General features: G+C 47.4%; 1 protein-coding gene across 1 annotated transcript in view; it reads right to left on the bottom strand.

Moving 5' to 3' along the window:
* The window catches only part of LOC140399868 (forkhead box protein A2-like), a 52821-nt gene extending 39562 nt beyond the window's left edge, over nucleotides 1-13259 (bottom strand). The window contains exon 1 of the mRNA XM_072489333.1: nucleotides 12051-13259. Within this exon, the coding sequence (XP_072345434.1) occupies nucleotides 12051-12119 (69 nt within the window). The 5' untranslated portion in view covers nucleotides 12120-13259. The remainder of the gene's footprint in view (nucleotides 1-12050) is intronic.
* Between the last annotated feature and the right edge of the window lie 179 nt (nucleotides 13260-13438).

Here is a 13438-nt window from a genome sequence, read left to right as displayed (position 1 = left end):
AACTGAGAGTCTGATACTGAGGGACAGTGTGAGAGAGAGAGTGTTATAACTGAGAGTCTGATACTGAGGGACAGTGTGAGAGAGAGAGTGTTATAACTGAGAGTCTGATACTGAGGGACAGTGTGTGAGAGAGAGTGTTATAACTGAGAGTCTGATACTGAGGGACAGTGTGAGAGAGAGAGTGTTATAACTGAGAGTCTGATACTGAGGGACAGTGTGTGAGAGAGAGTGTTATAACTGAGAGTCTGATACTGAGGGACAGTGTGTGAGAGAGAGTGTTATAACTGAGAGTCTGATACTGAGGGACAGTGTGTGAGAGAGAGTGTTATGACTGAGAGTCTGATACTGAGGGACAGTGTGTGAGAGAGAGTGTTATAACAGAGAGTCTGATACTGAGGGACAGTGTGTGAGAGAGAGTGTTATAACTGAGAGTCTGATACTGAGGGACAGTGTGAGAGAGAGAGTGTTATAACTGAGAGTCTGATACTGAGGGACAGTGTGAGAGAGAGAGTGTTATAACTGAGAGTCTGATACTGAGGGACAGTGTGTGAGAGAGAGTGTTATAACTGAGAGTCTGATACTGAGGGACAGTGTGAGAGAGAGAGTGTTATAACTGAGAGTCTGATACTGAGGGACAGTGTGTGAGAGAGAGTGTTATAACTGAGAGTCTGATACTGAGGGACAGTGCGTGTGAGAGAGTGTTATAACTGAGAGTCTGATACTGAGGGACAGTGTGAGAGAGAGAGTGTTATAACTGAGAGTCTGATACTGAGGGACAGTGTGTGAGAGAGAGTGTTATAACTGAGAGTCTGATACTGAGGGACAGTGTGAGAGAGAGAGTGTTATAACTGAGAGTCTGATACTGAGGGACAGTGTGAGAGAGAGAGTGTTATAACTGAGAGTCTGATACTGAGGGACAGTGTGTGAGAGAGAGTGTTATAACTGAGAGTCTGATACTGAGGGACAGTGTGAGAGAGAGAGTGTTATAACTGAGAGTCTGATACTGAGGGACAGTGTGTGAGAGAGAGTGTTACAACTGAGAGTCTGATACTGAGGGACAGTGTGTGAGAGAGAGCGTGTTATAACTGAGAGTCTGATACTGAGGGACAGTGTGAGAGAGAGAGTGTTATAACTGAGAGTCTGATACTGAGGGACAGTGTGTGAGAGAGAATGTTATATAACTGAGGGTCTGATACTGAGGGACAGTGTAAGAGAGAGAGTGTTATAACTGAGAATCTGATACTGAGGGACAGTGTGTGTGAGAGAGTGTTATAACTGAGAGTCTGATACTGAGGGACAGTGTAACAGAGAGAGAGTGTTATAACTGAGAGTCTGATACTGAGGGACAGTGTAACAGAGAGAGAGTGTTGTAACTGAGAGTCTGATACTGAGGGACAGTGTGTGAGAGAGAGTGTTATAACTGAGAGTCTGATACTGAGGGACAGTGTAACAGAGAGAGTGTTATAACTGAGTCTGATACTGAGGGACAGTGTGTGAGAGAGAGTGTTATAACTGAGAGTCTGATACTGAGGGACAGTGTGAGAGAGAGAGTGTTATAACTGAGAGTCTGATACTGAGGGACAGTGTGTGAGAGAGAGTGTTATAACTGAGAGTCTGATACTGAGGGACAGTGTAACAGAGAGAGAGTGTTATAACTGAGAGTCTGATACTGAGGGACAGTGTGTGAGAGAGAGTGTTATAACTGAGAGTCTGATACTGAGGGACAGTGTAACAGAGAGAGTGTTATAACTGAGTCTGATACTGAGGGACAGTGTGTGAGAGAGAGTGTTATAACTGAGAGTCTGATACTGAGGGACAGTATAACAGAGAGAGTGTTATAACTGAGAGTCTGATACTGAGGGACAGTATAACAGAGAGAGTGTTATAACTGAGAGTCTGATACTGAGGGACAGTGTGTGAGAGAGAATGTTATATAACTGAGGGTCTGATACTGAGGGACAGTGTAAGAGAGAGAGTGTTATAACTGAGAATCTGATACTGAGGGACAGTGTGTGTGAGAGAGTGTTATAACTGAGAGTCTGATACTGAGGGACAGTGTGAGAGAGAGTTTTATAACTGAGAGTCTGATACTGAGGGACAGTGTGTGAGAGAGAGTGTTATAACTGAGAGTCTGATACTGAGGGACTGTGTGTGAGAGAGTGTTATAACTGAGAGTCTGATACTGAGGGACAGTGTAACAGAGAGAGTGTTATAACTGAGAGTCTGATACTGAGGGACAGTGTGTGAGAGAGAGTGTTATAACTGAGAGTCTGATACTGAGGGACAGTGTGAGAGAGAGAGTGTTATAACTGAGAGTCTGATACTGAGGGACAGTGTGTGAGAGAGAGCGTTATAACTGAGAGTCTGATACTGAGGGACAGTGTGTGAGCGAGGGTTATAACTGAGAGTCTGATACTGAGGGACAGTGTGTGAGAGAGTTATAACTGAGAGTCTGATACTGAGGGACAGTGTGTGAGAGAGTGTTATAACTGGGAGTCTGATACTGAGGGACAGTGTGAGAGAGAGAGTGTTATAACTGAGAGTCTGATACTGAGGGACAGTGTGTGTGAGAGAGTGTTATAACTGAGGGTCTGATACTGAGGGACAGTGTGAGAGAGAGAGTGTTATAACTGAGAGTCTGATACTGAGGGACAGTGTGAGAGAGTGTTATAACTGAGAGCCTGATACTGAGGGACAGTGTGTGAGAGAGAGTGTTATAACTGAGAGTCTGATACTGAGGGACAGTGTGAGAGAGAGAGTGTTATAACTGAGAGTCTGATACTGAGGGACAGTGTGTGAGAGAGAGCGTTATAACTGAGAGTCTGATACTGAGGGACAGTGTGTGAGCGAGGGTTATAACTGAGAGTCTGATACTGAGGGACAGTGTGTGAGAGAGAGTGTTATAACTGAGAGTCTGATACTTAGGGACAGTGTGAGAGGGTGTAATAACTGAGAGTCTGACACTGAGGGACAGTGTGTGAGAGAGAGTGTTATAACTGAGAGTCTGATACTGAGGGACAGTGTGTGAGAGAGAGCGTTATAACTGAGAGTCTGATACTGAGGGACAGTGTAACTGAGAGAGTGTTATAACTGAGAGTCTGATACTGAGGGGCAGTGTGTGAGAGAGAGTGTTATAACTGAGAGTCTGATACTGAGGGACAGTGAGAGAGTGAGAGAGAGTGTTATAACTGAGAGTCTGATACTGAGGGACAGTGTAACAGAGAGAATGCTATAACTGAGAATCTGATACTGAGGGACAGTGTAACAGAGAGAACGTTATAACTGAGAGTCTGATACTGAGGGACAGTGTGTGAGAGAGAGTGTTATAACTGAGAGTCTGATACTGAGGGACAGTGTGACAGAGAGTGTTATAACTGAGAGTCTGATACTGAGGGACAGTGTGTGAGAGAGACTGTTATAACTGAGAGTCTGATACTGAGGGACAGTGTAACAGAGAGTGTGTTATAACTGAGAGTCTGATACTGAGGGACAGTGTGAGAGAGAGAGTGTTATAACTGAGAGTCTGATACTGAGGGACAGTGTGTGAGAGAGCGTTATAACTGAGAGTCAGATACTGAGGGACAGTGTGTGAGAGAGAGAGTGTTATAACTGTGAGTCTGATACTGAGGGACAGTGTAACAGAGAGAGTGTTATAACTGAGAGTCTGATACTGAGGGACAGTGTGAGAGAGAGAGTGTTATAACTGAGAGTCTGATACTGAGGGACAGTGTGAGAGAGAGAGTGTTATAACTGAGAGTCTGATACTGAGGGACAGTGTGAGAGAGAGAGTGTTATAACAGAGAGTCTGATACTGAGGGACAGTGTGAGAGAGAGAGTGTTATAACTGAGAGTCTGATACTGAGGAACAGTGTGAGAGAGAGTGTTATAACTGAGAGTCTGATACTGAGGGACTGTGTAACAGAGAGAGCGTTATAACTGAGGGTCTGATACTGAGGGACAGTGTGTGAGAGAGAGTGTGTTATAACTGAGAGTCTGATACTGAGGGACAGTGTGTGAGAGAGAGTGTTATAACAGAGAGTCTGATACTGAGGGACAGTGTGTGAGAGAGAGTGTTATAACTGAGAGTCTGATACTGAGGGACAGTGTGTGAGCGAGGGTTATAACTGAGAGTCTGATACTGAGGGACAGTGTGTGAGAGAGAGTGTTATAACTGAGAGTCTGATACTGAGGGACAGTGTGTGAGAGAGCGTGTTATAACTGAGAGTCTGATACTGAGGGACAGTGTGTGAGAGAGAGTGTTATAACTGAGAGTCTGATACTGAGGGACAGTGTAACAGACAGAGTGTTATAACTGAGAGTCTGATACTGAGGGACAGTGTGTGAGAGAGCGTTATAACTGAGAATCTGATACTGAGGGACAGTGTGAGAGAGAGAGTGTTATAACTGAGAGTCTGATACTGAGGGACAGTGTAACAGAGAGAGTGTTATAACTTAGAGTCTGATACTGAGGGACAGTGTGTGAGAGAGAGTGTTATAACTGAGAGTCTGATACTGAGGGACAGTGTAACAGAGAGAGTGTTATAACTTAGAGTCTGATACTGAGGGACAGTGTGAGAGAGAGAGTGTTATAACTGAGAGTCTGATACTGAGGGACAGTGTGTGAGAGAGAGTGTTATAACTTAGAGTCAGATACTGAGGGACAGTGTAACAGAGAGAGTGTTATAACTGAGAGTCTGATACTGAGGGACAGTGTGTGAGAGAGAGTGTTATAACTGAGAGTCTGATACTGAGGGACAGTGTGTGAGAGAGAGTGTTATAACTGAGAGTCTGATACTGAGGGACAGTGTGAGAGAGAGAGTGTTATAACTGAGAGTCTGATACTGAGGGACAGTGTGTGAGAGAGAGTGTTATAACTTAGAGTCTGATACTGAGGGACAGTGTGAGAGAGAGAGTGTTATAACTGAGAGTCTGATACCGAGGGACAGTGTGAGAGAGAGAGTGTTATAACTGAGAGTCTGATACTGAGGGACAGTGTAACAGAGAGAGTGTTATAACTTAGAGTCTGATACTGAGGGACAGTGTGTGAGAGAGAGTGTTATAACTGAGAGTCTGATACTGAGGGACAGTGTGAGAGAGAGTGTTATAACTGAGAGTCTGATACTGAGGGACAGTGTGTGAGAGACAGTGTTATAACTGAGAGTCTGATACTGAGGGACAGTGTGTGAGAGAGAGTGTTATAACTGAGAGTCTAATACTGAGGGACAGTGTAACAGAGAGAGTGTTATAACTGAGAGTCTGATACTGAGGGACAGTGTGTGAGAGAGAGAGTGTTATAACTGAGAGTCTGATACTGAGGGACAGTGTAACAGAGAGAGTGTTATAACTGAGTCTGATACTGAGGGACAGTGTAACAGAGAGAGTGTTACAACTGAGAGTCTGATACTGAGGGACAGTGTGTGAGAGAGAGTGTTATAACTGAGTCTGATACTGAGCGACAGTGTAACAGAGAGAGTGTTATAACTGAGAGTCTGATACTGAGGGTCAGTGTGTGAGAGAGTGTTAATACTGAGAGTCTGATACTGAGGGACAGTGTGAGAGAGAGAGTGTTATAACTGAGAGTCTGATACTGAGGGACAGTGTGAGAGAGAGAGTGTTATAACTGAGAGTCTGATACTGAGGGACAGTGTGTGAGAGAGAATGTTATATAACTGAGGGTCTGATACTGAGGGACAGTGTAAGAGAGAGAGTGTTATAACTGAGAATCTGATACTGAGGGACAGTGTGTGTGAGAGAGTGTTATAACTGAGAGTCTGATACTGAGGGACAGTGTAACAGAGAGAGAGTGTTATAACTGAGAGTCTGATACTGAGGGACAGTGTAACAGAGAGAGAGTGTTATAACTGAGAGTCTGATACTGAGGGACAGTGTGAGAGAGAGAGTGTTATAACTGAGAGTCTGATACTGAGGGACAGTGTGTGAGAGAGAGTGTTATAACTGAGAGTCTGATACTGAGGGACAGTGTAACAGAGAGAGAGTGTTATAACTGAGAGTCTGATACTGAGGGACAGTGTGTGAGAGAGAGTGTTATAACTGAGAGTCTGATACTGAGGGACAGTGTAACAGAGAGAGTGTTATAACTGAGTCTGATACTGAGGGACAGTGTGTGAGAGAGAGTGTTATAACTGAGAGTCTGATACTGAGGGACAGTGTGAGAGAGAGAGTGTTATAACTGAGAGTCTGATACTGAGGGACAGTGTGTGAGAGAGAGTGTTATAACTGAGAGTCTGATACTGAGGGACAGTGTAACAGAGAGAGTGTTATAACTGAGTCTGATACTGAGGGACAGTGTGTGAGAGAGAGTGTTATAACTGAGAGTCTGATACTGAGGGACAGTGTGAGAGAGAGAGTGTTATAACTGAGAGTCTGATACTGAGGGACAGTGTGAGAGAGAGAGTGTTATAACTGAGAGTCTGATACTGAGGGACAGTGTGAGAGAGAGAGTGTTATAACTGAGAGTCTGATACTGAGGGACAGTGTGTGAGAGAGAGTGTTATAACTGAGAGTCTGATACTGAGGGACAGTGTGAGAGAGAGAGTGTTATAACTGAGAGTCTGATACTGAGGGACAGTGTGTGAGAGAGAGTGTTATAACTGAGAGTCTGATACTGAGGGACAGTGTGTGAGAGAGAGTGTTATGACTGAGAGTCTGATACTGAGGGACAGTGTGTGAGAGAGTGTTATAACTGAGAGTCTGATATCGAGGGACAGTGTAACAGAGAGAGTGTTATAACTGAGAGTCTGATACTGAGGGACAGTGTGTGAGAGAGAGTGTTATGACTGAGAGTCTGATACTGAGGGACAGTGTGTGAGAGAGAGTGTTATAACAGAGAGTCTGATACTGAGGGACAGTGTGTGAGAGAGAGTGTTATAACTGAGAGTCTGATACTGAGGGACAGTGTGAGAGAGAGAGTGTTATAACTGAGAGTCTGATACTGAGGGACAGTGTGAGAGAGAGAGTGTTATAACTGAGAGTCTGATACTGAGGGACAGTGTGTGAGAGAGAGTGTTATAACTGAGAGTCTGATACTGAGGGACAGTGTGAGAGAGAGAGTGTTATAACTGAGAGTCTGATACTGAGGGACAGTGTGTGAGAGAGAGTGTTATAACTGAGAGTCTGATACTGAGGGACAGTGCGTGTGAGAGAGTGTTATAACTGAGAGTCTGATACTGAGGGACAGTGTGAGAGAGAGAGTGTTATAACTGAGAGTCTGATACTGAATGACAGTGTGTGAGAGAGAGTGTTATAACTGAGAGTCTGATACTGAGGGACAGTGTGAGAGAGAGAGTGTTATAACTGAGAGTCTGATACTGAGGGACAGTGTGAGAGAGAGAGTGTTATAACTGAGAGTCTGATACTGAGGGACAGTGTGTGAGAGAGAGTGTTATAACTGAGAGTCTGATACTGAGGGACAGTGTGAGAGAGAGAGTGTTATAACTGAGAGTCTGATACTGAGGGACAGTGTGTGAGAGAGAGTGTTATAACTGAGAGTCTGATACTGAGGGACAGTGTGTGAGAGAGAGCGTGTTATAACTGAGAGTCTGATACTGAGGGACAGTGTGAGAGAGAGAGTGTTATAACTGAGAGTCTGATACTGAGGGACAGTGTGTGAGAGAGAATGTTATATAACTGAGGGTCTGATACTGAGGGACAGTGTAAGAGAGAGAGTGTTATAACTGAGAATCTGATACTGAGGGACAGTGTGTGTGAGAGAGTGTTATAACTGAGAGTCTGATACTGAGGGACAGTGTAACAGAGAGAGAGTGTTATAACTGAGAGTCTGATACTGAGGGACAGTGTAACAGAGAGAGAGTGTTGTAACTGAGACTCTGATACTGAGGGACAGTGTGTGAGAGAGAGTGTTATAACTGAGAGTCTGATACTGAGGGACAGTGTGTGAGAGAGAGCGTGTTATAACTGAGTCTGATACTGAGGGACAGTGTGTGAGAGAGAGTGTTATAACTGAGAGTCTGATACTGAGGGACAGTGTGAGAGAGAGAGTGTTATAACTGAGAGTCTGATACTGAGGGACAGTGTGTGAGAGAGAGTGTTATAACTGAGAGTCTGATACTGAGGGACAGTGTAACAGAGAGAGAGTGTTATAACTGAGAGTCTGATACTGAGGGACAGTGTGTGAGAGAGAGTGTTATAACTGAGAGTCTGATACTGAGGGACAGTGTAACAGAGAGAGTGTTATAACTGAGTCTGATACTGAGGGACAGTGTGTGAGAGAGAGTGTTATAACTGAGAGTCTGATACTGAGGGACAGTGTGAGAGAGAGAGTGTTATAACTGAGAGTCTGATACTGAGGGACAGTGTGTGAGAGAGAGTGTTATAACTGAGAGTCTGATACTGAGGGACAGTGTAACAGAGAGAGTGTTATAACTGAGTCTGATACTGAGGGACAGTGTGTGAGAGAGAGTGTTATAACTGAGAGTCTGATACTGAGGGACAGTGTGAGAGAGAGAGTGTTATAACTGAGAGTCTGATACTGAGGGACAGTGTGAGAGAGAGAGTGTTATAACTGAGAGTCTGATACTGAGGGACAGTGTGAGAGAGAGAGTGTTATAACTGAGAGTCTGATACTGAGGGACAGTGTGTGAGAGAGAGTGTTATAACTGAGAGTCTGATACTGAGGGACAGTGTGAGAGAGAGAGTGTTATAACTGAGAGTCTGATACTGAGGGACAGTGTGTGAGAGAGTGTTATAACTGAGAGTCTGATACTGAGGGACAGTGTGTGAGAGAGAGTGTTATAACTGAGAGTCTGATACTGAGGGACAGTGTGTGAGAGAGAGTGTTGTGACTGAGAGTCTGATACTGAGGGACAGTGTGTGAGAGAGAGTGTTATAACAGAGAGTCTGATACTGAGGGACAGTGTGTGAGAGAGAGTGTTATAACTGAGAGTCTGATACTGAGGGACAGTGTGAGAGAGAGAGTGTTATAACTGAGAGTCTGATACTGAGGGACAGTGTGAGAGAGAGAGTGTTATAACTGAGAGTCTGATACTGAGGGACAGTGTAACAGAGAGAGTGTTATAACTGAGAGTCTGATACTGAGGGACAGTGTGTGAGAGAGAGTGTTATAACTGAGAGTCTGATACTGAGGGACAGTGTGAGAGAGAGAGTGTTATAACTGAGAGTCTGATACTGAGGGACAGTGTGTGAGAGAGAGTGTTATAACTGAGAGTCTGATACTGAGGGACAGTGTGAGAGAGAGAGTGTTATAACTGAGAGTCTGATACTGAGGGACAGTGTGAGAGAGAGAGTGTTATAACTGAGAGTCTGATACTGAGGGACAGTGTGTGAGAGAGAGTGTTATAACTGAGAGTCTGATACTGAGGGACAGTGTGAGAGAGAGAGTGTTATAACTGAGAGTCTGATACTGAGGGACAGTGTGTGAGAGAGAGTGTTATAACTGAGAGTCTGATACTGAGGGACAGTGCGTGTGAGAGAGTGTTATAACTGAGAGTCTGATACTGAGGGACAGTGTGAGAGAGAGAGTGTTATAACTGAGAGTCTGATACTGAGGGACAGTGTGTGAGAGAGAGTGTTATAACTGTGAGTCTGATACTGAGGGACAGTGTGTGAGAGAGAGTGTTATGACTGAGAGTCTGATACTGAGGGACAGTGTGAGAGAGAGTGTTATAACTTAGAGTCTGATACTGAGGGACAGTGTGAGAGAGAGAGTGTTATAACTGTGAGTCTGATACTGAGGGACAGTGTGTGAGAGAGAGTGTTATGACTGAGAGTCTGATACTGAGGGACAGTGTGAGAGAGAGTGTTATAACTGAGAGTCTGATACTGAGGGACAGTGTAACAGAGAGAGTGTTATAACTGAGAGTCTGATACTGAGGGACAGTGTGAGAGAGAGAGTGTTATAACTGTGAGTCTGATACTGAGGGACAGTGCGAGAGAGAGAGTGTTATAACTGAGAGTCTGATACTGAGGGACAGTGTGTGAGAGAGAGTGTTATAACTGAGAGTCTGATACTGAGGGACAGTGTGTGAGAGAGAGTGTTACAACTGAGAGTCTGATACTGAGGGACAGTGTGTGAGAGAGAGTGTTATAACTGAGAGTCTGATACTGAGGGACAGTGTGTGAGAGAGAGTGTTATAACTGAGAGTCTGATACTGAGGGACAGTGTAACAGAGAGAGTGTTATAACTGAGAGTCTGATACTGAGGGACAGTGTGAGAGAGAGAGTGTTATAACAGAGAGTCTGATACTGAGGGACAGTGTAACAGAGAGAGTGTTATAACTGAGAGTCTGATACTGAGGGACAGTGTGTGAGAGAGAGTGTTACAACTGAGAGTCTGATACTGAGGGACAGTGTGTGAGAGAGAGTGTTATAACTGAGAGTCTGATACTGAGGGACAGTGTAACAGAGAGAGTGTTATAACTGAGAGTCTGATACTGAGGGACAGTGTGAGAGAGAGAGTGTTATAACTGAGAGTCTGATACTGAGGGACAGTGTGTGAGAGAGAGTGTTATAACTGAGAGTCTGATACTGAGGGACAGTGTGAGAGAGAGTGTTATAACTGAGAGTCTGATACTGAGGGACAGTGTGTGAGAGAGAGTGTTATAACTGAGAGTCTGATACTGAGGGACAGTGTGAGAGAGAGAGTGTTATGACTGAGAGTCTGATACTGAGGGACAGTGTGAGAGAGAGAGTGTTATAACTGAGAGTCTGATACTGAGGGACAGTGTGAGAGAGAGTGTTATGACTGAGAGTCTGATACTGAGGGACAGTGGGCGTCATTCTCCATGACAGCGGGGTTGGAGAATCGCCGGGGGCTGCCGTGACTCCCGCCCCCGCTGGTTGCCGAAGTCTCCGGCCCCGGATATTCGGCGGGGGCTGGAATCGGGCCGCGCCGGTTGGCGGACCCCCCCCCGCTGGATTCTCCGGCCCGGATGGGCCGAAGTCCCGCCGATAAATTGCCTGTCCCGCCGGCGTGGATTAAACCACCTTTTGAGCGGCGGGACAAGGTGGCGTGGGCGGGCTCCGGGGTCCTGTGGGGGGGTGGGGCGCGGGGCGATCTGGCCCCGGGGGGTGCCCCCACGATGGCCTGGCCCGCGATCGGGGCCCACCGATCCGCGGGCGGGCCTGTGCCGTGGGGGCACTCTTTCCCTTCCGCCTCCGCCACGGCCTCCACCCTGGCGGAGGCGAAAGAGACTCTCCCCACTGCGCATGCGCGGGAAACTGTCAGCGGCCGCTGACGCTCCCGCGCATGCACCGCCCGGAGATGTCATTTCCACGCCAGCTGGCGGGGCACCAAAGGCCTTTCCCGCCAGCTGGCGGGGCGGAAATCCCTCCGGCGCCGGCCTAGCCCCTCAATGTTGGGGCTCGGCCCCCAAAGATGCGGAGCATTCCGCCCCTTTGGGGCGGCGCGATGCCCGTCTGATTGGCGCCGTTCCGGGAGAATTCCGCCCCTTATTTCCAATTGAGGGGCAATTTAGTGTGGCCAATCCACCTACCCTGCACATCTTTGGGTTGTGGGGGCGAAACCCACGCAGACACGGGGAGAATGTGCAAACTCCACACGGACAGTTACCCAGGCGCTGGGATCGAACCCGGGACCTCGGCGCCGTGGGGCAGCAGTGCTAACCACTGCGCCCCCGTGCTGCCCTGGAAGTGGATTTTAATACGGAGTGCTGGCTGGAGATTGAAGCGAGTTTGAGGTGCGTGATGTCAGGTCGGGCAGTGGAATCCGCAGTGGTCTTGTCGTGGTGATGGCCTCGTCCCAGACATCAGAGGGTCAAACGCCGCCCCCCCCCCCCCCCGATACAGAAACACCCCTCGGTACCCTCCAGCCCCCCTGGGACTCACCAAACTGTGTCTGTGCGAGCAGCTAACCCGGCTAAAGAGCTGACCCCTTTCCCCCTGGCCCTCCGCACCCACGTCACCATCCCTCAAACAATTTCAGGAAAGACAAACAGAAGTGGACAGCTCGAAACCTTGCCCCCGATTACACCCACCAAAGAAACCCTTGGCTCGCTCGGGAACGTGAGGGAGCAAAGGGTGATTGAACAGACCTCGCACTCCTCATGGTAACTGCTCCAGTCGGGGTAGTCCACTCCGTCCACTTTGATCCCATTTAACATGCTGACCGTCCGCTCGCCTCTCCCCTCTCTTTCTCTCTCGCTCTCTCTCTCCCTGTCGCCCTGATTTCTCGTGCAGAGGGGGAGAGACGAGCCCAGAAAAACCGAGAAAGGCTGCCGGGAGGAGAGGTCTCGTAGTGTCACACTGCCCTTTCCTCTCTCTCTCACTCCGTCTCTCTTCCTCTCTCTCGCTCTGTCTCTCTCACTGTGTTGCTCTCTCTCTCTCTCGCTCTCTCTTGCTCTGTCTCTCTCTCTCTGTCTGTCTTTTGCGCTCTCTCTCGCTCTTTTGCCCTGTCTCTCTCTCTCTCTGTCCCTCTTTCTCTCTCTGTCTAGCCCTGTCTCTGCCTAGCCCTCTCTCTTTCTTTCTCTCCGTCTCTCTCTCTCCAGCACTGTCTCTCTCTCTCTGTCTCTCTCTCTCTAGCCCTCGCTCTCTCTATCTGTCTCTCTCTAGCTCTGTCTCTCTCTCACTATGTTTCTCGCTCTCTCTCTCTGTCCCTCTTTCTCACTCTCTCTCTCTGTGTCTGTCTCTCTCTCTCTCCCTCTGTCCCTCTTTCTCGCTCTCTCTCTCTCTGTTTCTCTCTTTCTAGCTCTGTCCCTCTCTCTTTGTCTGACTCTCTCTCTCTGTCTCTCTCTCTCTCTCTCTCTGTCTCTCTCTCTCTCTGTCTGTCTGTCTCTCTCTCTCTGTCTGTCTCTCTCTCTCTCCCTCGCTCTGTCTCTCTCTCTCTCCCTCGCTCCGTCTCTCTCTCTCTGTCTGTCTCCCTCTCTGTCTCTCTCTCTCTCTCTGTCCCGCTTTTACGCTCTCTCTGTCTGTCTCTCTCTGTCTCTCTCTCTGTCCCTCTTTCTCACTCTCTCTCTCTGTTTCTCTCTTTCTAGCTCTGTCCCTCTTTCTCTCTCTCTTTGTCTGTCTCTCTCTCTCTGTCTCTCTCTCTCTCTCGCTGTCTCTCTCTCCCTGTCTGTCTCTCTCTCTCTCCCTCGCTCTGTCTCTCTCCCTCGCTCCGTCTCTCTCTCTCTGTCTGTCTCCCTCTCTGTCTGTCCCTCTTTCGCTCTCTCTCTCTCTGTCCCTCTTTCTCGCTATCTCTCTCTCTGTTTCTCTCTCTCTAGCTGTGTCCCTCTTTCTCTCTCTCTCTCTCTCTCTCTCTGTCTCTCTCTCTCTGCCTCTCTCTCTCTGCCTCTCTCTCTCTCTCTGTCTCTCTCTCTCTCTGTCTGTCTGTCTGTCTCTCTCTCTCTCCCTCGCTCCGTCTCTCTGTGACTGCTGTGCTCTGTTCCACCCTGCTTTGCTGCTGCCTCCAGATCAGATTTAAATACTCAATTCCCACCTCTTC

Source organism: Scyliorhinus torazame, chromosome 24 (assembly GCF_047496885.1).
Source record: "Scyliorhinus torazame isolate Kashiwa2021f chromosome 24, sScyTor2.1, whole genome shotgun sequence".
In the NCBI taxonomy this organism is placed as follows: domain Eukaryota; kingdom Metazoa; phylum Chordata; class Chondrichthyes; order Carcharhiniformes; family Scyliorhinidae; genus Scyliorhinus; species Scyliorhinus torazame.
This window is presented reverse-complemented; position numbering and strand designations above follow the sequence as displayed.